The sequence below is a fragment of the Phalacrocorax carbo genome, chromosome 1, assembly GCF_963921805.1.
Source record: "Phalacrocorax carbo chromosome 1, bPhaCar2.1, whole genome shotgun sequence".
NCBI classification, from domain to species: Eukaryota; Metazoa; Chordata; class Aves; order Suliformes; family Phalacrocoracidae; genus Phalacrocorax; species Phalacrocorax carbo.
In genome coordinates, this window is record NC_087513.1 from 202085142 (window position 1) to 202111671 (window position 26530).

The window sequence follows — 26530 nt, forward strand, 5'->3', positions numbered from 1 at the left end:
AAACAATTTTTTTAATCGGAAAGGAAAATAGACCTTAGTGTCTGTGTTTTCCCAGCTGCAAGCATGTGTGCTCTGCAGTTTTGTTGTTTGAACAGCATGGTGAAGAACTGGCCATTTGCTCCTCTGTCCCTGATTTGTTGACAGCACAGTTAAAGTGTGACTCCTTTGCAAGACATTGTCATCAATCTGTCTTAACATAACAGCAATGCTGTTGATGTCCAATTCCCATTGAAAACACTACATCTTTAATCAAATAGTGCACTGTGTGAGAATTCACCAAACTTGTGGCGGTGGCCAAGGACAAGAAAATATAGCGCTTTGTATCTTCAAAGGATTATACAAACACAAGCGTGTTGTTTTCAAATCCCGTATCCTGCCCCAAATAATTGACTCTAACAAGACACATTGTTCATTTAGGACAGCTTTAGATTTTGAAAGACTGCATTTCCTGCTGGCAATACTTACCTGTTTTAAGAATTCCTGAGAAATTCAGTGACCTAAAGAGGAGGTTCCTACTTTTCCAAGACAAGTTAGAGATACAAAAGCAAAACCAGAAAAAGACCATCATACGCATTACAAGAGGGTTACCCATGTTCAACAAAAATCCCGTAGTTTATTCTTTGTAGAAGCTCAACAGCCTTATTCAGCATCGACATGATTTCTTGCAAAATACGGCAGAAGAAACGGTAAATTCCAAGAAGCATGCAACCATATTAGTGATAAGATCAGACAACTACATAGCACATAAGGATAGTGGGTAAGGGCTCCAGGAATGTTGCAGTTGTTGGGAAGAGTGTAATACTGGCAGAATAGTGAGTTTGGTTTTTTAAATTAAATGAATGAAGTGAGTCCCAGTGTCGTAGCAACTAGCCATGATCTTGCCACTGTACTTGGCGAAGTGAGAGGATGTGTGAAGATTCTTGGTGAGTTGTCTGTCCCATCAGCCTGCATGCCCATGCTGCTTCCCAGTTCATAATCAGTTTTTGTCCTAACATAGCTGGATGCATAAAAAAATTCTATATGAAAGCTAATCTCTTCACCGATTCTTCAAATGTCAGTTAGGGTCCAGCAATCTCTATTAAACAAAAATACAGAATAATACACTCCAAGTACACTTCCAGTGAGCCAGAGTTCATTAATTAGTGGTCACTGGCAAAACTGTGCTATTGGACAAGTAGGAATTGAAACCCATCCCCAAACTTTTTGGAAAAGGCTTAAGTAACCATTGATAATTAGAGAAATAAATCAATGATTCCTAACAGTCTGGAATTCTTGTGAATAACTGGTGGTTAAGAAATGGATGGAGGATATTAAATATATTTTTATATTGAAACTACTCTGGGAAGATCAATTAGTTTTAAAAAGGATTTATGATTTCAGGCTTTTTTTAGAGCTTGCCAGTCTTAAAATCAGTAATGCTACTTACCACACATGTTAGACAGCTTTTTCAGGGTATCCATAAAGCAATTTTCTTAATTAACATTTAGCATGTACAGGTAGCAGAAAGTTAGGCTGGATCCGGCACTGAAAATTGTAACGCATGAAATGGAAGGGTACATTTTCTGTGCCATAATGAGCATAACCTCAGAGGGGGTAAAGGCCATCCTGTGCCCTGACTTTGCTTCCCATGTCTGTGTAACCAAACAGAAAATACCTATAGATTGGACATGGTATTTTGACACCGCAATAGTGACAGGCCAGTAGCAGTCTCGATACAGCTCCGGTTAGAGCTGTATGGAGCTACGTGGAAAGACCTTGTAGCTAATTTGTCTGCTTAGAGTTGACCATTAGGAGGGCACCAGAAAGGGGGATGGGAAATACAGTAGCAAACTAGACATGCCACAAACCATCAGTACTGCTGGTAGATGTGAGGACCTCTCCGTGTCTACACTAAAGAGGAAGGTTAAATCCAACCATTCTCACCTAAGTTTATCCTAAAGCACACATCAGTGTGTATGAACATGAGGTGAGTTTACACTGTCAAACTTTTTTAACAGCACTCATTAACCTGTCCATCACATGAGCTGTTTGGTTGAACAGTGGGACTATTTCAGATTGTTGACTTGAGGACTTAATGCTGTCTCTGTAAATCTATATTCTGTCTTTTAATTCTACTTTAGCAACAGCTGAAGAATGTTAGCATGTGGGATGATGATAATATATGAGGAACTTACTTACCTTTTATATTGGTTTGGTAACTTTGGAAGGTGTTTTATAGAAATCTAGTTATAGATGCCAAATTTGTAGGGAGAACAGAGATGCCATGTTTGATTCTGTGAAAAGGTTAATTAGGCACTAAGGTTGTATTACAACACTGCAAAGAGGTGTTAATTAACTCCTGGTGCTTCAGTGCTGTGAGGCTGGTCCCTCTTACCACTGTGGCCACAAGGGAAGAGGAAGAGGCCCTGTTCCTGTTGAGCAGTCTCTTCTCTAGAATTTTCATGATAGCTGAAGGTGCAGCATAACTTCAATGTGTGCCAGCTGTGTTGGAGACTAGGAGGAAGTCATTCTGCTTTCAGGATTTTTTTCTGACAGGCTTCCAGAGGAAGCGACTGGTGAATTGAAAAATGCTAGACCTCCAATCTGCACTGAGGAACTTGTGAAAACCCACCCCAGCAGGTGTTGGTTGCAAGTTGTCTTTTAAGTCAAAACAAGAATTGGCATGTCTTCACAGTTTTGTGGAGAGGTGGGCTCTTAGGCCTTCACATTTTGTATTCCACCAATACTATTTATTTGAACACGTGTCAATGTTATCTTACAAAGCTTGGCAGCACAGTCCTGCTCTTGTACTCATCTAGCCCAAGTTTGGGTTGCAGGGTTTGTTTCAACCATAGCACTCTTCAGTGTGTTAGTCATTTTTGGCAAGCCAGGAAAAACAATGCATTGTGTATAATGTGTGCGTAATTGCTTACAGAATAAATCTTTGCCTTGTTTGTTGCAACAGCTGTAACTGCTGGAAAATGCTTACAGCCCTAGATCAAATGGTACCAACTGTTTTAATATTTCCAGGTCTAAATTTAGGGGAAGGAGTGTAGGCTTTTTCTTGTTCAGTAACATGTAATGCAGCCAAACATAGAACCCGATAATTTAAAGATGTGAGGTCATTCAGCCCATTTTTCTCAAAGGACAAGAATTTTCTGTATTGTAAATTTATTGGTTGTTCATGTAGTATAATTTTTAAATATAACAAGCATAGGAGCATACCTCACGGGAGATTAAACCGTAGACTAATAAATCACTGTCAGACAGACATTTTTTCTTTGATAATGAGTTCGAATTTTCCTTTTTTTAATGCTGTACCATTGCCTGCAATTGTATTCCTTCTTAATTTATGATAAAGAAGTCTGTTCTCTTTGTCATGGTTGCCCTAACACTAAGAACGTGTCTTTTAATGTGTTCTTCTCTGTCAGCTCAGTCTGCCTTTGAGCTCCCAAGTTTCCTAGGTTCCTCCTTCTGCTCAGCATGTAATTTAGGAACACATTACGTTGCATTTTTTCTAGGGTGAACTTTCCCCTTGCTGGATTTTGATAATATTTGTGGTTCTTCCACGTCCTCAGCGAAGATGACCGTGCCCACTGTTGAGTTGCCTGCAGGTTTGGGTGCAGCACGGAGCCCTCAGTGAGGGTGCTGGCCTCGCAGCTGCAGCTCTGGGCCGGGTCTACCGCTGCCTGCCCTAACACCTTCCCACAGCCTCAGGTCTTCCCACCTCAAAGACAGGCACAACAAGCCTTTTTAAAATGCCACAAGATTAACTTCTAAAAGATGATAAAGAGGCACGCTCTGTTGTTTGCTTGGAGTCCGGGACACTGCCAGTGGGGTTGGCTGCCTGGTCAAGCTGAGACTGATGAACGAAGAGGTTTTTCTGCAAACTCTTTTATTTGGATGCTTGCTTTTTCTGTGCCTGGCAGACTTACCTGAGAACAGCAATCCCAGATTTCAAACAAGGAAGATGAAACAGCAAAATCGGCTTCAGACCACAAGAGCCACTTGCAACTGGTTTGGTGGGTGGGAGAAGGCTGGTGGCTATTCTTATCCCTCCCCTCCTCCTTGGGCTGCATCATAACTGGGGCCCTTGGGATTTCTACACTTCCTTTTAACAATGATTAGTCTTATTCTAACTCTGCAGTTCCAGGCACAGGTCGTCAGAGAGAGTCCTTCTTCCATGCTAGAGAAGCTGGTGTGCTTGCAGCTGGCACTGTTCTTTGCTCAGCACATTGCTTCTACTTTCAATGACCTTCATGCTATACACCACATTTCCAAAGACAGTCACAGCACTGTATAAATCTGATTTGTATTTTCTGTGCATACATCTTTATTAAATTTACAACCTTGTTTTGCTCTGAGCACTTGATAAAGTCCATGTGTGTCTTCATAATAACACAGATGACAGATATGGCACAGACTGTTTCTGTTTTTCCCTTACACATGCATATTCACACACACACACATATCTTATAGTAGTTGCAGGTTCCTGTCACTTTAGACTTGATAGGATAAATCTTACTAGAAAATTTTCGGTTAAATGACACTATTACATGAAATAAGGCCCTGCCTGGTGCTGAGCTTTGTGCTACCGAACTGAACACCTCCTCAGACCCAGTGCCTGGCTTGTTACCATAAGTCTTTGCCTACAACCCCCTCTGTTTTCAACCCAGACATTTATCTCCGTGCTGAACTGATTTTGAACATACATGCCATGCCAAAAAAAATGATCTATCACATTTCCTATCTCTTGTAATACCAAGAAAAATGCAGTTCTGTTTTCCTTGATTGTCAGTTTGATGACAAGTCAGTGCTTAATTAGAGAAGGTCTGAGCCTCTAACTATGCAGGGTCAGATTTTGCAACTCATCTGCAGCACTGGAAGCTAAAAATAGTTTTTAGATCTGTGGAATTTGTGTATCTTGTTGTCACATAATTTTCAGCAGAATCAACTTTCAATTTTTCTGTGACCCTTTAGAACAGGTTTTTTTCATTTTAACAGTTTTTGTTTGGGGAAATAGTTTAATTGTACAAATTGATGTTTTGTGGCAGACAAAACTTATTTTCCAGGGGCCCTTCTTTTCTTAAGCTGCAGAAACCTTTTTTTTAGTAATACTTCTAATCTTGGCAGCTATAAAAATGCTTCCTTTTAATCAGTATTTGTGTCCTGATGTTTTTCTTAGGTGATGTGTGGTGAAAAATACTCTGCACTGAAAGTTTCCCTCAGACCGCAGGAATCAGGGACTATGCTGTCTTATTGCATGTTCTTGATTCTAGGCACCATTGTTGTCCAACCATCAGTCGTATAAAAAGAAGCATAAATACAAGTTCTTGCAGGATCAGACCCTCTAATAAAGAAGTCTGTGTATCCCAAATTTGTCAGCAAAGACTATTAAACAGGCTGGATGTGAGCCAAAGCGTTGGCACAAGGTGGTTTGCACTCTCAGATTTTTAGCACGGCTGGTTTGGGGCCAGCGTGGGCCTCAGGGTGTTTCCAATATGCAGTTTGTTGTGGACACTCTGTTCTGTAGGGCAATAGTTATGTCCTATGACATGAGTCACACCATGTCTGATCAATCTCTGCTTCATTTTATTTACTAATAAAGATTTAGCACAAAAGTTCTTACATGGAGGTCGGTCTTTTCTTTCATTTTCTTGTCACTGCTTGACAGCACTGTGAGTGATGGAGTTAACAGCATCTGTGAGCCCTGGGGTTCAATGTTTGCAGACTTATGGGTACTTCTAAAAGAGAATCTTTTCTTTGAGGAAAAAATAAAAAGAATAAACAAACTCTTAAATTTTGGAAAACGGCCTAGAAAGAATGAGGCTAATTTTTCAACTGCTGTAAGTCAGGGTAAAACAACCACCTTTGGGCCACAAAAATTTATCTCACACCAAGGTCTGTCCAAAAAAATGCTTGGAAGAACCTGGACACTATGAGGACAGGTAGTCTAGCTGCTCTGTATGGTTTGTGTTGCGTGCTGAAGAGGCTGCTAGTGATGGAAACAGGCTGCTGAAAACTTTGCTTTCTCTAGAATTGAACAAAAATTGGCAATACTGTGTAGGTATGGGTACCTAAACCAAACAGAAAGCAATTCCTGGTTTTACATATGGGGTGAAACTGGAAATGAAATCCGTATTTCAAAATGTGCAATGTACTACATGTTGTATTAGCTCTGAGCCACCTGTCCTCTAGGCAGGCATGATGAACACAGGGTCTTATATGCTTATCTTATGCTCATGTTTAGCAAAGAATCTGGATATATTGGTCATATTCTTATTCAGGCCTTCCACCCCTTTTCTGCATATGCATGAGTTTATGCAGAAAAATTTTGTATTATTAAGCTCTGAAGGGAAAAAAACAAGCGTAGTCGGGGCAGATAATATGAGGCAGCAGAAAATGGGACACACTCTTCCCTATGTATATAATTTATCTCCATCAGAAATATGTTAAAGTAAACACACTGCTTTCCCACCTTAGCAGCAACTTTGTGCACTGGGATTGCTAGCTCAGTGCTGGTTCAGGTACATTTTCCAGGTGCATTAGGAAACAGATTAAAAGCAGAGAAAATGCTTGTAATGCCAGCAGCTGAAATCTGGAGGCTTGGACGGCTGCTGGTCTGGTGGTGCAGTGGCTGTCCAGGAGGGTTTGTCATCCTGAACAAAGATGGCCAGGGGAGCTGTATTAAACCCAGCAGTAAAAACTCAACAGACTGTAGGTTTGGTACATAAAAAATGCTGTCTGGTGTTCAGGAAAGACTCAGAGTTTTTGAACCACAGAGCAAAGTCTTTCTGCTAGAGGGTGCAAGCGCACTCCCCCCATGTTTTCTTCCCATAAGCCTGTGTTGCTGGTGGAGGTGGAAACCTGGCCACTCAGGCCAGCACGGCGAGGCCAGGATGGCATGGTTTTGGTGCCACCTTGGTGTCTTCATAGATGGGGTATGAAGCTACCTCCTGCAAATTTTATTGATACTGACGTCACACCCAAGTGAGTTAAAGATAACTGGCTGTGCCTGTTGTCTGGAGAACACCCATCTTCAGTTTCCAGAGAAGCTGCTTGCACCCACAGACCTCGCTCTCTTCTGAGCACAACCCTGTCCTGCACCCGTGGGAAGGTGGTGAAGATGTGCAGATTCTCACACACCCCAACCAGTGAGGAGAGGCCCCACCTCTGCTCTTGGTCCCCTGGGAGGTGGTGACTTGTGGTGGTGTGGTATCCCCTTGGTATGGGGAGAACATCTGCCCACGCCCTGGGGGAGATCTCTGTGTCTGCAGGCATATGTCACCCTGCATGCCATGCCACCATGTGACGTTGCAGATTAGTTTCATGTTTTTCTTTGCTCAGCCCAGACTCTTGGCACAAGTACCTTTCTGAGTCTGTGTGTGCCGTCAAATGGAGTTTATAGCTTGTACCTTTTTCTCCATTTACATTCTTCTAAGTGAAAGCTTATTTTTCTTTCCTGCCTCTGCTTCTGACCTCTAGTAGTCCCAGCATATTTCTTTGTATTAAATGGTGTTTACGACTTCTTTTCTTTTTTCCAACTTTATTTTTTTTTCCATCTTCAAATTCTGTGACATTTTCCAGGTCATTAGTATAAAACTGAAATAAACTGTTCCTCTTGATTTTCATTGCTTAAAAAATATTTAGCCTATTATAATTCTACAGCCATCCTTGTCTATTTGGTTATGCTTGTATTTAGTCAGAATTTAAATAAAAAGTGTCTCACACTAATTCTGGCCTGAGATCGTGGTCTCAATTTGGCTGGCTTGGCTTTTGGTAAGCTGATCCCAAAACTGATAAAATGGTTTAGTCAGATTGTTTACAAAAATGATGGTGTTTTCTTTTTATCTAGTCTTCATTCATAGTGTTACTTATAATTTATATTTGTAAGAATAATGCTTAAGAGAAATTAAAAATGTGACTGTTGCTAAAGTACTTGTATTTAGCTTTAACAGCAATGGCATTTTTTAGGAATAGTTCTGGGGCTGGAAGTCCAGTCTGAATAGTTTTCTTTTCCTTACTCTAGCTTTTTGATGAAACTTAAGTTAAAAGAAATTCCCAATTAGCAGTATCCTGTGCTGTTTGCAATAAATAACTGCCTTTGACCCAGTGAAAAACCTGGAAAAGCTAAGAAAAAACAGTTTTTGTAATTCTTCAAGTATTATGTATTCCTGCTATTTTTATGATTATTATCATCTTAGAAAGTTTGTCTAGAAATCCTTTTTTGTTGTCCTAGAAAATGCAATGCCTTCCAGTCAAAGCAGGAGGGTGAACAAATTGTTTTGCTTTGCATTATCTGTGAAACATAACACATGCTCCTGCTGCATGCTTACTGCAGAATTAAACAGCATCATGTGGGAGAGCTCAAAAACAAATGGATCCTTCACAAAAAATCAATAGACTGGGATTGCTGCTAGGACAGCTAATGTCCCTTACCAGTACCTTTTTACATTGTGTCCTCAGTGTTGGAATTAAATTTGCTTAGCTCCATTAGAGTTTTTCATTATTATTATTATTCCTCCCATGTTTCTCCCAAATCACATCTGAAAAAGTGAGCGTGCATGTCATAGCACTTAGCAGATCCTCCTAGTAGAACAGCGGAAAACTTAGAATATTAAATTAAATTAGGCAATATTTGTTAATGATTATTTTCCACTGATTCTAGAGTATGCTTAAATCTATAAAAAATAGGTAGACACTGAAGTGGAAAAGAGAAAATTAATAGCTAGCTCTTAGGAGGTTTTATTTCATTAATATGTTCCCTTCTACCCCTAGTACTGGTGCCTCTCAGTATATTCCCGTTTGGTATGAGTCACCAAGAAGGAGGACCTGAAATAACCAGCTGTCACTGCCTTCTGTTAACTCTGGAAGACTTTTTTGCCCACCTGGACACTGCCGGGCAAGTGAAATGTCAGCTTTTTCAATTCTGCTCAGGGCGGATTCACCTATTACCAGGGAGGCTGCTTCCAAAAACCTGTCAGTCAGCATGGCAGAAGTTCACCAAAGTCCTCTCAAGGGCACTGGACTCTGACCTAGGAGTGAGTTTTTGGCTCCTGGGGTCACTCCTCCCAAGCTCTTTTCCACCTGGCAGCTCCCCGACACCATTTTGATGTGCAGCATCGCAATGACCAGGACCCCTCTTGATGTCTGCTCCCCACTGCCCTGGCAGAGCCAGCGTGAGGCATCACAGTGGGACCAGCAGGCTCTGTAAAATGGGCTGGCACTAAGGCCCAGGTGTGCTTAGAGATTGAACCAAGGTGAGCAAGGAGCTCGATTGCCTTAAGCACCCTCTACTGTCACTGCCAAGAGATGGGCACTGCAGACCATAAGGGACAGGGTCACTGCTGAATGCAAGTCTCCCTTTCCACACAACAGTAATATAAACGGAGCAGGGAGCAGCTGCAGTTTTAGCTTAACACACCTGGCCTGCATCCTTGGATAGTGATAAGGTGAGCCAGGGCTAACATGGAAACAGCGAATGCAGTGGCAGTCTATCACGTCAATGGCAGGAGGTGGCCAGGGCAACTGTACACTCATTAGTCTGACCTAGAAAGCTTACATGGCACTTGTCAGCAGAGAAAGTGGTTAAAGATACAGGAAACTGGAAAAAAAAACTAGTCTGGAGAGGAAGGAGATGCTGTATAGCAAATCTAATTGGACATCAGAGGACCATCTCATCTGGTGCCATGCAGTAAACAATCACTTACACTGGAGGAGATGGCAATTAATAAAAGAGCCACGTGGCAGTCAAAGGGGAGACAGTGTGCTGTAATGCAAAAGGGAGTATCCAGCTAGGTAGAGCTCACTAATGGGAGTTTCTAAAGCATTGGTCTTACGATCGGTTTTATTTTAATTTTTTTTTAGGGACCAGAGCACAACCTGTCAGAGTAGCATTTTAATGGCTTTTGCAGCACACACAGAGCTGAAGTACACTGCTCATGAATGGGAAAATCAGAGTATTGGAGAGAACTGGGTGACCTTAAGCACTGGAGAACTGATTTGCGGTGAAATGCAACAGCCCAAAAAGAGCAAAGAGGTCACTCACGTAGAGATTAGTAACAAAAACATTTGCTGTTAAATGGCATCTCACTGGTTGGCAAAGTGGGGAGAAGAAAGTTTCTGGGTGTACTAGGCATAGTACAGTGAGGCGGTAGTTGCATCTTTTCTGGAATACTTCGTACAGTTTTGGTTCACGTAGTATGGAGCAACCACATCTTTCTTGGACTGTATACAGGGAACAGCTACGGGACAGTCGGGGGAAAAGAGGACATTTCTTACTGAGGGCCAAGACAACTTGGCTTGCTTAGTCCAATAAAACGGGTGCTGAGAGAGGATATAACATCTCTTCAGAAGTACTGCAGGAAGCAAACTCAGGAGAGGAAGGAAAGGACAAAGCTGACACTTACATAAGTGCAATAAAGATAAATTTAGCTTGGAAATAGCCAACCAATCAGGGTTTTGGAAGTGATGACCTGGAAGAGCCTTTCAAGTTTTGTGTCACAGTGTTCAACTGCAGAAGTAAAATTTGCCATTCAGGTAAAAATGACAAAGGAGGGATTGCAGAGTATTTCCAATGAATGTTAGTTGATTTATATTTTGTTTACAGTTGCTTAACTGCAGTATGCACCAGAGTAGCTATTAGCAAATTAAAACCCTTGTACATGGAGATACAAGGACAGGTCTCTGTGACAAATAGAAAAATTAAAGGTAATACACAATTTGCACAGCATAGCCATGAAGTCCTGTGCACTCTCTTGTGGGCATGTTCATCAAACAGGGTGCTCATGGGCAGCATACTGTTAGATGACATCTGATTTTTAAAAGGCATGGCTATTGTCTCATTTGAGCAAATATTATCTGACCTTTTAGAGAGATTTAAATGTCAATGTCCTGGGCACTCATAACATGCACCCAGCAATGCCTAATTCCAAAACTAGGTGAAGGATGAAGAGAAGTATTGACGAAACATAACTGTTATTGAATATATTTTTCTGCTTCAGTTTTACTTCAACTTTTCATAAATGTATCAAACTGCAGTTAACCTAAATCATTATTACAGCCTTAAACTTTTGAAATTTTAAGTATCTGGTGCTTCCCATTCAGTTAGAGCTAGTAAATGTGTCAGAACAAATCAGAGTGATTTTATATGTCATTTTGCACTAGTATTAACTTAGTCATAACTGATAAGGTTGTAGTTACTGATATGTAGTGGCAACTGGGCTTCAGAAACTCAATTTATGTCTTTTTTTAAAGGGCAAGAATCACACTATCACATTTGGATCAGACACTTTGGTGGCTGTCTGACCTTTTGTTACTGACTTTAAAATAGTGGTGTCATGGATGGCCTGCCTTTATGGGACTACACCAAAAAATACAAAGGAAAAATCAATACAGTTAAAGTTATTTGTTCATTTCTTATCTGTTCCAGTAATAGTTGTCATTAGTGGTAAAATATGCTCGTCCTTCCAGTTTGAATATTACTGCTTTCAGATTACAGACATCTGATTTTGTTAAACGCTTGCACTGCTAGATAAAAGAGCTTGTTAACATTAGAAATGTCTCTTGTAGCTAACTACAGGTTGTTATCTGGAGAGACAAGGTTAAGGTACCTCTAACCTTCTTGAAAGACACTGGCCTCCACTTAGTGTTTCATTACAAGGCATGATTTCCAGGTTACAAGTAATTGTTGCATGGTTTCCAAATTCAGCATCTTTTATTTTAAAGCCTGGTCACCAGAACTGAACAAAGCAGTGGTTTGGGCATTACTGTAAGTAAATAAAATACAGCCTCTGACTTCCTAGTGAGTAGCCTGCTGTAGGAAAACAGGTATCCTTCAAGATCCTTAGGACAAGTGGTAATAAATACCATTCTGATATGAAAATGAAACCTACGAATGTGATGAACTGGAATTATGGTAAAAGAAAAAGCTATTTCAAAGTGTACATCTCTATGTGTTTATTTATCTTTAAGAATAGAAATTGGGGTGTGCTAAAATGCCACATGAGACATTATAATTAGTGGAAGCGTACAAAGTTGAATAGCTGTCACAGCACTTTTTAAAATGGATCTATGACTTTTCTTTTGCCTCTTACTTATCTAACACTGTTGATGTTACACAGTGTGTTCTGAGTTTGGGTTTTATTTGATTGAAATACCTGCTGCTTTGTATATAAAATGTAATATCTATAAATTCAATGTTCAGAGAAAATATTGGTACTATTGCTTGTTACAGGGGAAAAAAGAAAGACCTTATTTCCAGATTATTTTAATTTCTTATTACTAACTACTAGGTTATCTGCTTATCAGCTACTTGTCCACAAACAGCTCTGAATGCAATAGATGCATGTTGACACAGTTCAAAAATAGCTCTCACTGAGCTTTCTTTTAGTAATTTACATGTAAGGATAATTTAATCTCTTTTTCTTCAAGTTATAATACACCCTAGGTTTTCCTTAAAGACCTTCCACTGTCCTTGTCCCTAATTCCTATGTTCCAGTGAGAGATTCTGACTTCTTTTTGTTTCTTCACTGGGACCTCTTTGAACATGCCCCATTTCACCTCTGATGTGATTTTGCAGAATCTCCTTTGTGCCTCGGTACATCCCTTAGCCCTGTTCCTCTGCAAACTTCTAGAAGCTGTTGTATAGGTTACAGCTATGGCATCTAATTACCTCAAATGAGGTGACCACAGGCAGAGCCCAACACATTCATCTTCTCTATGTTCACTTTTCCTTAGTTTGTTTCTATATTCCTCTTTCTCATGTTTACTTGCCCCAAGAACATGCCTGCATTTTTACCTTTCCCCCCTCACTTCTCTTCCACTCTCATGACAGGGTCACAATACAGAAGGTTGCTCCTTCAGGAGAGGACCTTATTAAACAGGGTAGGCCCTAAATGTCAGTGTAGGATGCTGTCTGGGCTCTTCTTAACCACAACTCTCTTGTGAACCCCTCCTGCTCCCTGAAGTGGAGAGCATCACTTCAGCTTTCGTTAGCCATAGTTGTTTTGGCAGACAATCTTTTAACAAACCTAATCACATTACCCCAGGGACCTGCAGATTAGGAGAAAGTTCAGAGAGGAGCTTATAGAGATATGGGGCTGTTTCTTTTCACTGGAGACAGCTGCCAGTGTGTTGTGCCCGTCTTGTGGAGGTTAATCCCTATCCCGGGCATCATACCTCATAGATGTCAAGCACCAAGATGACAAAAGGCTGGACTACAGTGATAAAGTATGTAAAAAAGCAAGAATCACAGAAATGTTAGAAAGTGCTTCTTGCTTTTAATTTGAGGTCCAGGCAGTAATTCAGCATTGTTGGGAGGACTGACATGTTTTGCCATGTTTCTGGTACAGCAAAGTGAGTCATGGACAACATGCTTCTCAAACTGGTGATCTTCCCAGCCTCATCCCTGATGCCTCCATGTTCCTGCTGACCCTGCCAAACCACACGGCTTGAGCTCAGCAGAACCTGTGCTGCTGCAGGTCATAGACCCCCAGGCTGCAAACCATCTTCCTCAGCAACTAGGCTCTGCAGTCTCATATATCCTTGACAGCAGTGATTTTGCCTCATGATCTCCACTTGTGAAAGCCCTAGGTGAAACAGAGTATTCCCCATGACTCTTTGCCACTTACTGGAGATCAGTGGTGGGAGACAGGCTGCAGACAAAGTCAGTCTGTGAAGGAGAGAGTAGCTTATCTTTGTCTGAAACAGAGCCAAGAACAATATATCAATGTCCATACATATTTAACTCTAAGGACTGGCTCAGGATTTGCCATGCTGAGGTGTAATTTTGGAAGTTGAGGTAAGGAAGTAATTTTTCCTCAATAAAAGTAGCTGCTGTCAGAAGGTGGTTGGTAGCCCCGTTGCTTTGCCTGTATTTTTGCTGCTTGTACAACTGTTAATGCAATGCTTTGCTGAAGTCTCAGGTAATGTTGTTATGTTACCATGACACACATACAAAAATAAAAGCACTGTTGTCAGGGTGATGTAGTCAAATTATTACCACCCTGTTTTTTCCAGTATTCAGTTAAAAAAGATGTGGGGTTTTTTTAATGTTTTAACTAAAAGTTTTAATGTCACTTTAAGTAATGAAGAAAACAATAGCCATGTGATCATATGCAAATTCATAAAAACAAAGTAGTATGAATTTAATAGAGAGCACTGAAAATAGATTTGTCCTTCAGGTTCTGCTAGGGACAATGGTGAGAAAGGAGGAGAGGGTTCTGTAATGATGAGAACGACTTTGATGTTATTACTTGAAATAGCTACAAGCAGAAGCCATAGATAATAATAATCTTCAAACTGTAGAGGTTGAAGGCTCCAAGAAGCCAAGAATGACTGCAGCTGCCTTGAGTGATGGTGGAACAAAGCCATGTAGTTGTGAATAGTCTATGCAGATGAAATATAATCACAGAGTCAAAATGTGCAGTCATCAGGTTTGAGATCCAAGAAGCAGGAGGTACACGTCTATATCAGGGTTTTGGAGGGATTCCCTGGCATCAACCATCTCAAAGAATCATAGACCAAAGAAACAGTTTTGATGTCTACAATTAGATAACACAAGGGGACCATCACTTCAAACACAAAATTATTTCTTGTCTACAGTCTTCTCCAGACATTCAATGAGGCAGATTGTTCCTCTTTTAAAATAATGCCTCAGAACTCAATGCCACTTTTTTCTGGAAGTGCTAAATGAAAGCTAATAACAGAGGGGAAATGATTTCCAAGTTTTGCAACTGGCAACCATTACCAGAGTATCCATGAGCTTTACAAATCCATTTTTATGTACTTTAAATCGTGGCTTGTCAAGAGCCGGGCAACCAAATGCATAGAGAATGTGGCCAAGGTAGCCCACTTCTCCTGAATTATTTATGACCTGATGATAGCATTTGCAGATCTCTTTACTGTTTATTAAAAAAGAAAAGTGCATTAAAAATTTCACCAATAATTTTTTGCTTCTGTACTCCTAGAAGAAAATGACCACTTTAATTATTAATGTTTTAATAGCCCTGCAGTTTCAGTGGTCTCTTAGCGACACTATAGTGTTATGGGGTTTCTTAACTTCTACTAATCTGAAGTACGGAAGAAATCACTATGGTTTTGCTGCCTCAAATTTGAGAGAAAGGAACATTTTAAGGAAGAAAAAACAGTGACAGTATTGATTAAACAATCTTGTGACTTTTGGGATATTGGAATATTTTCTCTAGCAAATGAAAAGCATTAAAATACCATGTTTATCGAGTCTGGATCTGAAAGCAGCTCTGGTCCTTCTTGACTAAAGGAGAATTTTATTAATTAACAAATTATGTGGTCAATTTTTCCTTTTGTATTCCTATGAAATAACTGAAAATATGCATATATGTATGATCCAATGCAGCATTGAGTCTAGAGAGCATCAGCTAAGCAGCTACCCTTCCATTTTCCTTTTCAGTTGCCAACTTAGATATTGTGTAGCTGATACTGAGTAAGTGTAAAATGGTGAGCCCAGCCATTGATCCATCTTCTTTAAATCCTTTCGTTGCAAATTCTGTTATTAGAAATTAAAATCTTGGTATGCTGTCACTTTCAGTCTGCTTTCCTTACCTGCCTATTCATGCCAATCATCAGCTGTTCACTGCATGTGTGAGTTTAGTAACCATTCTGTAATGCTGCCTATTTTTCATAGTTTCATTATTCCAGTTGGAAATGAGTGAAACCCAAAAGATTAAAGAAATGGCTTCTTCATTATTTAAGTAATGATTGTCCATCACTCATTAGAGAAGTGGATTGGGATTCAGATGACCACATGTCAATATCTGCAGTTTTGATATCTGTATCTGCGCTAGTCTTCCCAGGCTCCCTTTGTAGAAAAAGGAGAGAAAAAAGCATTTTTAGGATGCAGTGTCATCCCAAATTAAGCTTCTAGAATCGATAGGATAATTTGTACCCTAAAAATGCTAGTTTTAGTTGACTGTAAATGAAAGCAAGAGCAACTAGACTAGATGTTTGCTTTGTAGATGTTCAAAGGTAGATGAGATGAATCCCATCCCTGTGCTCAAATTAATCATAAACGCCCAGGGTTTTTGTGCAATGACACTTCTAATGTAAATGTGCTGTGGCTGTGTTTTTTGATGCAAAGGACATAGTGCCATTCAGTGCTTTGCACAGATAAGGAAGTCCTGTTCAGCACAAGCACCAAAAGCAGTACAGTTGTGTTAGGACTACATTTCAAGTGCATTAGATTTCCCTGTTTTTCACCTTGGCTAAGTAGTACTAGCATATTAGCATGTCCACATTCTTTCCAGAATGGATTCATTTGGAGAACAACACTAATGCTCTGTAGACATACAGAGGTGGTGTTCAGTATTTATGTTGGAAGGTAAATGCAATGGTCCTGCTATGCAAAGCAGCGTGTATCTTATTGCAAATAATAATAATACCAGCCTTGCCCCAGCGAGCTTACAAGGAGCTAGTTTACAAACAATGAAAAAGGAGGAACCTGAATGCAAGCAGCATTATTTAGGAGTGAAAAATTGCAAGGGCTTTTTGCAATAAAGAGGGTTGAAAAAAGTGACAGATGTTGAATGCTGAGATATTTTCTAGGTTCTTTAGTTAATTTAGGACATGGTCTTAATGGTGATTTTTCCTGTGGATTTTTCCCCTTAGGATGATTTCCAGCATGCAGCCTCAGAAACCAACTGGGAGTCAGTCACAAGCTCTGTCTCAGTAAGTAATTTATTACTGTTTTGTCCATGGATGGATTGGTAGGATGACTTGAATCAAACTCGCTAAAATAGCAGCTGCACAGAGGAAATCTATATTCACCTTTGGCAGAGGATGAAATAAGTGTTTATCTAACTCATACAAGAGTAAACTAGTGTGTTTTTAAGGAGAAAAGACTCAGGATATGCCATCAACTATTGTAACCACATGAGATAGCCATTAGGAAACCTTTCTTGTTTTCAAATATCCTGCTGAGATGAAAGTACAAGATAAACTCCTTACAATTTTCAGTTGTAGAATGTCTTGACCTAAATAGAAGACAAGAAAATAGATCTAGCTTTTCATTGTCAATCCTGAGATTTTTTTAAGTGTTTGTAATAAAATATTGTATCTGAAGTCTCCATATTCAGCAGTGAATTGTAACTTGGGGGGGAAAAAAAGAAAGAATACAAGCAATCCAGTATTTTTCTCTTTGCTCTTCATTACATTTGATTTGTGTCATTGGCCAAAAATCTGTCCCCTCTTTCATTTCCCAAGTAAAGTTAAGTGTAGCAGCAGAATTCGTAATACAGGCAGTCCTCTACTGTGTGCTCTGCTGGCCGGTCAGCACCATGTCACAGTTCTTACGAACTCCTGTTAAAACACGTGAGATGAGGATAAGCACTCAAACCAGACTTGAGACCAATGCTTGGAGCATTCATGGAAGAGGGTTTAGTGATGGCACCTTTGTTACAGCAGCTTCCAGTAGAGGAGCAGTAAATAAAATACAGGTAAATTCTACCGATTATTGTCCAAGCCAGACAGCAAGTAGAGAGAAAATTCTGTATTGCCAAAACTGAAAGAAGTTAAACCAGTCTCACTCGTGTTTACCCTTGAGATTGCAAATGACACTTGCCCTTCATGATACGATGCATTGATAGCCTTGAACTAATTGTGCTGAAAGTCCTGAGCAGGGCTGAGGTCTACTAGATGTGCCAAGCAGGAGATGCTGGAACACTGCTTTACTGAAAGACATAAACTAATTTTTCATTTTAATATGGTGTTGGAAAAAAAAAATCTATGTGATGATAGAATATTTTGTTTATAAATATGGTAGGCTGATGTTTGCAAATGTAAGCCTAGGGCTCCCTCATCAGGTAACTCTGAAAATGAGATCAAGTATATGGTAAACGCCATGTTAGTCATCGTCCTTAACATGATAAGCCGCACAATGATCCAAACAATAATCCAGTATTCTTTTCCTATTGGAAAAAAAGTTTATTTATCTTTCACATCTATTTGTTTCTGAAAAGTTGTTGGTAATGTATTACAGGCAGGGAATTTCAGTACAAATATTACAGGTAGCAAGCTGATGCCCAAGGTCCCATGGAAACCTACAGCTAAACCAGAAGTGGAACCCTAGTTTCATTGGTTTTCCCATTCCATCCCCTATCTAATAAAGCATACCTACTTCCACTGGTCATGCATTGTACCCTCTAGCCCTTTCTTATCCTCAGGGAAAATAAGGTAGAGAGGTTGAGTAATTTTTCCCAAAGGCACCAAAGAAAAAGTCGGAGGACATCCGAATTCCTCAGGAGAGAAAAGTTCAGGGATTCTGCTGTGCTCGTGAGGGTCAGAAGGGCAAACTCAGACCTGTGGTTGCTGACAAGATGACATACTGCTCTGCTGACACTCAGCATGGCAGATCTAAGTTTTGCTCCTCAAACCCACAGGCAACCCAAAGACTCATTTTAGGACCTGAAGTTGTAATGCACTTACAACTCTCAAAATGAAAATTTGAGGGTGAGAAAATTTATTCTTCCTTGTCTGATGTCGTATCACAGAACCATATTTCTTGGGTTTCTTTTTTTTTTTCTCAGAAAGCTAAAACCAATACTTCTGCCCTTCAACCTGCATTGCAAACCCAGAAAAAAGAAGGAAGGAAAATTCCATTATTTGTGAAGTAATGTTATGACCAACAAACAACTGTGATGCACATTGTACTGCCTGTCAGCTTCACAGTGCAGATAGAAAATATAACTGAATGGAGGATTAGAAGTTAAGGGTAAAAACGCTGACAAAAAAGATATTTTTTTGTCCCATGAAATTAAAAATGTGTTCAATGCTTTAAAGAAACATAGAAGAGGTACATAATGTGGAAAATCCTTGCTCTTAACTGCTTCTAGCGTTTCACTTTCTCTTGCTCTGTCTTTGGATGTGATCTCAGAAGCCAGATTACGATGAGCACAAGCTCTTCTAAAGCTAGTGCCTCATTCTTGGCAGGGCAAAAGAGAGGCAGTTGGGTTGGCAGCTTTGAAGTTGCTTTTGGGCCTGTCACATGATGTCGCTGCCAGTAGGTTATCTGAGCTGTTGAAATAATTCCTCTTGATTTGGCTGTCACCAAGAAAAAGTTAAGCTTTCTTCTGTATGTGAATGAGGTTGCACAAATCTCTTGAGTAGGAGCTTTTATATGAAAAGAAAAAGGGGAATCCCTGCTGCCTGTATGAGTTTGAAATGCGCTGCAAATTCACAGCCTGACCTGCGGTTCTGTAATGAAACGCAGAGTTGAAAATGTGCCAAAAACTCTCGCATCATCTAAGCCACACACCTATGGCCTGATTTTTATGCAGCTGTTTCTTCAGCATCCTTGCACCATCTCCCTCATTTCTGAAAGGTAGCTGGGGACTGGTGTTTCCCTGTTGGGCTCCAGTCACAAACAAGCCATGAGCTCCACTGAGCTCTCCTCAATAAGCAAGTAGCATTTGGATGCAGTTTTCTTTTGTGACTTCAGTAACTGTGTTAGCACATTGCATGATACCCACCTACAGCAGAATCTTTCCTGCAGCATTGTTTTAGGTAACAATGCTGTGTTCACTTTGCTGGTGTGAGCTTTTCATCTCCTGGGGCTCCCGTCTCTCTGGCAGTCTGTATTCCAAGCCACTTAGAAGTCAGGAGAGATGCTTTAAGGTATGCTTTCCTTTTTAGTGGGTCATGAATTTTTACAGCCATCTGCACTGTGTCTTATTTAGCACTGCAATGTAGAGGCATTGCAGTCACAAGTGGGTCCTCTGAAACTTCTTGTGCTGTTGGCAATAAGCAGTAAAGTGCAGCTATGCTTTCTTGACTGCACCATTGTAATGTTTTCTATTTCTTCTCTTTCTTGTTTTCAATAATTTGGACTGTCCCTACTTTCAGCAAACATATGCAGTAAAATATAAAGGATTGTTAATTTTATGATACAACTTAAAGACAAAAGTTTTATTTTAAAAGACATATATTCTTTAAAACTTTTTCAGTAAGCATTGAAGGACACAATCCTGCAAACAAGTGAGTAACTTTACTCAAATGGGTTGGCCTTTCCATTACTGACCAACCGAGTGAAGATAATCACAAAGATTAATAGTTTCATGTATGCATTTACTTGGGAGATGAGGCAAAAAATTATTTTTGGGAGCCATTAATTTTAAATGGCATATTTCTGCTACTTCACTTCAAAGCTGGGTTTTTGTGAGAGAAGAGTGTTTCCAGGGCTTTTCCCCCGATGTTTTAAGACCAAAATCCAAACAGAGCTCTTGTGTTAAATTGTGCTTCTTGTTGGGCAAAATCAGTTATTTTGATTGTGGTTCTTCAGAAAGTAACAGATCTGCACTAACAGTTTTTCTTGCACATGTTTTACACATACTATGAGTCTGTGGTTCGAAAGGGGACAAAGTGGTATCAGGGTAGGGTATATTCTGAGTCTAAATAATGATTATTAAAATTATAAGATTATAGTAAAAATTTAAGGTTATAAATTGTTTAAAGTCCTCACCAGTAAAAATGAATTTGCTGCAATCTTTCTGTCAAAGTCAAGTTTGCCACAAGTTCGGTAGGAACCAAATATGCTCAGAGAATGGTACTTGGCTCTTCCTGGTTGGAAATAATATTCCATTTGGTATTATGATATAATTGTGAGGATATCACTGTGTAATTCCAATATTCATTGTTATGTTGCTGAGATCCGTGTTTTTTCTCGTTTGCTTAGTAACTTGTATTTTTGCTAATATGGTGGGAGAATTGTCATTCATTGGTATTTCATAACACATTTAATTCTTGGGAATGAAGGGCCATCTTTTCAAGTCTTTAACTAAGCCAAATGTATTGTCCAAATGGACCAGGAAAAAAAGACAATCTAATGGACTTGTTGCCTTTGTCTTTCTCTGCTGTGGTTTCTGTTTTGCCTATTATGGATTTACCAACAGAGCTAGCGGAGCTGTGAAGGCACCATCCCTGCACCACAAGGCACCTCCGTTCTGTGGTCTTGGCCATCACAGTGGTTTCAGAAGACTTTTCCATTACATCTTTGTATATGTGCAAACCATTGTCCCTTTTGAGGAGTGGGTGAGCATGTTGACAGTGCAAGCAGTGGCAGTGCTTCCACTCCTTGCTTCTGCTCTGGGATTTGCTGGGGAATTCCTTGATGTCTCTTCTCCTTGCAAAAGAAAACACAGGCATAACAAAGCTTGACCCAGCTAAGGACTTCAAAAGATGGCCCAAAGTAGCTGTTTCAGTCAATAATGAGACAAGCTTCTCAGTAATTGTTTTCAATTGTTTTAAGTGGTGCTGTAATTTATTCCAAGTACACTGAGATGTATGTCACTCTTAGGGGGTATCCTATCCCTCTCCATCAGTGACTGACCCTACGCTCACAGCAGAAGCACTGGATCAGACCATTGCTGCATTTGACACAGTGGAGGATCTGCTCAAACACTTTAACCCAGACTCCTGGCAAGAGGATCTTGAGAATTTGTACACAGACAGTGGCCACCATTATCGAGGCAGGAGCTACCATGACAGGAAGTCCAAAGGTAGGAAAACACACTATATGCATCCTTTGGGGCAAGACCAGGCTAGTCCTTCACTCCTCGCAAAAACATCCATTGGTAAGGTATTAGATTCTGTTGCCCATGTTCCTGTTGGACCCTCGGCAAGCTACCACCTGTTAAAGCCAGAGATAAGTCATTTAATCCCTAATCATTTTCTTACTGAGTAGGATCTCTCCTGAGAAATCAGACTGAAAACTGCCCATCATTATGATGAATTCACAAATAAAATCCTAGGCCCATGTGTAAAGGACAGATGGTTCTCAGCTTCACCCTCTTAAACATTGCTTTGTGTGTAAGGCATGGGGCTCCTAATCATCTGCAATATCATCATCCTCCTTTAAATACCCTGCTTAGGGATTGTTGTCTGTTGAGTGAGGAATAATCACTTTTATCACATTGTGCTTAGGAAAGCATCTGGTGCAGACACCTGTATGTGCAGCTGTTTTTTTAGGATGTGAACATCTCACTGTTTTTCGTTATGTGGGGAACATTATTGTGGTTTAACATCTTTGTCTGTAATTGAGCAAAGCACACGTTTCTGGGTTATATTTCTTGTTTCCTTCTGTTAGTTCAAATCTTCCACCAAATGGTAAAGCAAAGGGATGTTAAGCTAGCAGTACAAACCCATAATGATAAAGAAACACTGTTTAGAAGAGGCAGTTGTGCTCTGGGGTTACCACGCACTGAAGGACCTGATGAAATTTCCCTTTATGATGTGCAAGCACAGGTCTAGGAGCTCTACTAGGGTTCTCCAAGATGACAATGTAGTTTTCACAGAAGGTCTGGAGGGAAATATTTTATGAGAGTTCTCTTCTTAATATTGTCTTCCATTTCCAAGATAGGTATTTATATGCATTCTTCTTTATCACTTTATAAGTATAATGCCCAAGTCACAGGTCTGATTCTGTGCATTTTACAATTTGTTTGCATCTCAAATCCCATCCCTGCTACATTATGCGTGTGCTAAGCAGGGAAAGAGTATTTTAATTCTATGTTTGTAACTTACTTGCTATCAAATTATGAGGCTTTAATGTGCTTTGATCTGGAAAAGGATATATAGGCTGCATCTATATTAGGAAAAATGGTGTCAAGGAGTGTTCTGAGGCCCTGAAATCTAATCATCATGTTGCTAAATTATCAGCCTGGTCTCTGCTTAGTTTTGGCCCAGGCCAAGTGTTATTCATGGAGGTCATCGCTGGGCAAAACAGGAGTTGCCATTCTCAGTGGGCAGTTTGCACATGACCACCCTGTCTTGGAGGGTAAGAGGTTTACTACAGGGATGTGGGCTGTCCCATGGCTGTTGACCTTTGTGTAGGAGGATGACCTCAGGCATATACAATGTATTAGTAGATATTCAGCCAGTTTGGCCTACCGTTTCGAAGACATGTTGGCTGTCTGCTTTTGAGCTCAGCACTTCAAAGGAATCTGCGATAAAGTCCTGGAGCACCCATCCGGTGAAAATTGAACCCCTTTACTTTGTCCCATTTTGGCATATCAGAAATATCAGGCAACCACAATAGCCCATGTTTTGTGAAAAACGTCATCTGACTGGGGCTGCCTCACTTCTGAGATCAGTTTGATCTCATTTAGGGGTCTGTGGAACATGAGCTGTCCTTCCCTTATTCCCAGGGTGGATTTGGCACTGATACACATTCATACAAAAGAAATAAAGGGTCTGTTTTGATTTTAATAGAAGCTGATTAGAAACCAGGATCCTGTACTGGTCCTGCTCTCCAGATTTCATTTGATTCTCAGATCATATTTGGTTGGGTACCTCATATGCTTAAATTACTACATATATATAAAATAGCATTTGCAGCTTTATTGATGCTCATCATGTAGGCTACAGGTATCAATCTGATCTGGTAGTGCTCAAAAAATTCAGGTGCATAAAGGTTTCTCCATTTAGTATAAATGTAATTCTTCTTCTTGCATAAGAAAACATTGTTAAAAAAGACATGAAGAGTTTCCCAGTTATTATTTTAAGACGTGATTTCTTTTAATAGGATTATTTTTCTTACTGTTTTGGTTACAGGAATAAGCAAAAACAAGTTTTGTAACAGTTTTTCTTTTGTCCTCAAACTAAAGGCCAAATTCCCTGACTGTTAGCAGCTCTCTGGACAAAAGTACCTTACCACAATTAAAAAATTTCAGTTAAGAATTTTTATTTAGTCATAAACTTTTGACAAGATTAAGGGTTTGTTCTTGAATGATGTCAGGAGTAGGGAGTAGCTTTAAAAAGTCCTTAAATTAGAAAAGCGTGGTGGCTTCTAAACACAGATACTGTTGATCTCTGAGGAATGTTTATAGGCACTGGGATAACCTTGCAACAAAGAGAGCAATAGATTATATCATCATTTATTTCAGGTATCTCTCTGTTTCTGCTTCCAGCTTGGGTTTTATTCTTTATCCTTAGTTAGAACAGCCCTTGGGCAGGGTAGAAAAATTTGATGTAATCTCTGCTTATCTTTCACAGCATTTTCAAAATATGTCATATAAATGGTATAAATTAATCACTAATGATTTCACTCCTATCCAACTCTGCCCATACCAAATTGTGCCACGAAATGGAGCTTAAGCATAGAATCATTAAGGTTGGAAAAGATCTCTAGGATCATCAAGTCCAACCATCAACCCAAAACTACCATGTCTCCTAAACCATGTCCCAAAGTGCCACATCTACATATCTTTTAAATACCTCCAGGGATGGTGACTCCACCACCTCTCTGGGAAGCCTGTTCCAATGCCTGACCACTCTTGCAGTGAAGGAATTTTGCCTAATATCCAATCTAAACTTCCCCTTAAGCAGCTTGAAGCCGTTTCCTCTCGTTCTATCACTAGTGACCTGGGAGAAGAGACAAACACCCACCTCACTACAACCTCCTTTCAGGTAGCTGTGGACAGCGATACGATCTCCCCTCAGCCTCCTCTTCTCCAGGCTAAACAACCCCAGTTCCCTCAGCCACTCCTCAAAAGACCTGCTCTCCAGACCCTTCACCAGCTTCGTTGCCCTTCTCTGGACATGCTCCAGCACCTCAGTGTCCTTCTTGTAGGGAGGGGCCCAAAACTGAACACAGTACTCGAGGTGTGGCCTCACCAGTGCCCAGTACAGGGGCACGATCACTTCCCTACTCCTGCTGGCCACACTATTCCTGATATAACCCAGGATGCCATTGGCCACCTTGGCCATCTGAGCACGCTGCTGGGTCATGTTCAGGCGGCTGTCAATCAGCACCCCCAGCTTTCCAGCCACTCCTCCCCAAGCCTGTAGCGCTGCATGGGGTTGTTGTGACCCAAGTGCAGCACCCGGCATTTGGCCTTGTTGAATCTCATACAATTGGCCTCGGCCCATCGATCCAGCCTGTCCAGGTCCCTCTGTAGGGCCTTCCTACCCTCGAGCAGATCAACACTCCCACCCAACTTGGTGTCTTCTGCAAACTTACTGAGGGTACACTCGATCCCCTCATCCAGATCATTGATAAAGATATTAAACAAGACTGGCCCCAACACTGAGCCCTGCAGAACCCCGCTCGTGACCAGCCATCAGCTGGATTTAACTCCATTCACCACAACTCTCTGGGCTCGGCCATCCAGCCAGTTTTTTACCCAGCAAAGTATGCACCCATCCAAGCCATGAGCCACCAGCTTCTTTAGGAGGATACTGCGTGAGACAGTGTCAAAGGCTTTACTGAAGTCCAGGTAGACAACATCCACAACCTTTCCCTCATCCACTAGGCGGGTCACCCTGTCACAGAAAGAGATCAGGTTGGTTGGGCAGGACCTTCCTTTCATGAAGCCATGCTGGCTGGGCCTGATCCCCTGGGTGTCCTGCACATGCTTGGTGAGCTCACTCAAGATGAGGCAGTGTTGCTGAATACCAATTCTGATAACAGGGATATGTGATAAATTATATTTAAAAGGTGTGTTTTCCTAATTTGGCAACCAATAATCCACAAAGGTAAGGATCAGGGTCAAGTAAATAAGTAGTACAGTATTTTAGCATAGCTGAAACTTACAGAATCACAGGTAGATGAAGTGGGAAGGTGCATGAGATCATATAGTCCAACCCACGTGCTCAAGGCAGGGCCACAAACAGCAGATTGCTTGGGACCATGTCCAAGCAAGTTTTGAATATCTTCAAGGATGGAGACTGTACAGCCTCTCTGGGCAGCTTTTGTCTAACCAGCTTTGGAACAAAAAAAAAAAAAATATTTTTAAATATTTAAATAAGTTTCCCTATGTTACAGCTTGTGTCCAATACCTCTTGTCCTTTCAAAGACTCTGACTCCATCTTTTTTCTTCTTTACTCCCTTCCATCATGTATTTATGAACAGTTATAAGACTGATCCCTCCCTGGATAGCTCCTGCAAGAACCTTAAAGATGAAGAGTGTGTTGATTAGATCTATAAGTGTGGTAACTCCATTTCATCTACAAAAATCTGATCTCACACCTCTACAACACTGATGCAACTCTATAGAGTTAAATGTGTTTCTTTCTATTTGCACTATTGAAGTGAGGTATTGGTATCAGGTGTGTCTTGCTAATCACCATATGAAGGTTTAAATTTAATTCTGCATATGTTCAGTGAGGTTTGCTGTTAACCACTTCAGTAGAAGTCAACACTAGAACCACAGGAAAAAAAGAGGAAGATACACATTCATATTTTCAAAATCCTTAAATAAGAGGCCTTGTATAAGCTATAATCGCCTCCTACATGAAAAAGTGACAAGTAGAATAACCTTTGCAGCACTTGTAAATATACTCAAAAAGGTTTGTTAGCCATTGCTGCATTTTAGAAACTCTGAAAGTATGAATATTCGGCCTTAAACTCATCCTAGACTCTTAGGAAAAAAAAGCAAGTCATACCAAATAAAATATATTCCTTAAAATAATTCTTTTTGCATTGTTGTAGCCAACCTCAGTGTCATAGTAATTTGGCCATTACAAATATAAAGTGCCTCTAAAAGGATATCACTGGCTATTGGGTTATTTCATACTGTTCTTA

General features: G+C 40.3%; 1 protein-coding gene across 2 annotated transcripts in view; it reads left to right on the forward strand.

The window, feature by feature from the left end:
• The window catches only part of PDGFD (platelet derived growth factor D), a 143029-nt gene that overhangs the window by 93052 nt on the left and 23447 nt on the right, over positions 1 to 26530 (forward strand). For both annotated transcript variants that reach the window (XM_064441294.1, XM_064441293.1), the window contains exons 4-5: positions 16624 to 16683; positions 21305 to 21506. In XM_064441294.1, the coding sequence (XP_064297364.1) occupies positions 16624 to 16683; positions 21305 to 21506 (262 nt within the window). The remainder of the gene's footprint in view (positions 1 to 16623; positions 16684 to 21304; positions 21507 to 26530) is intronic.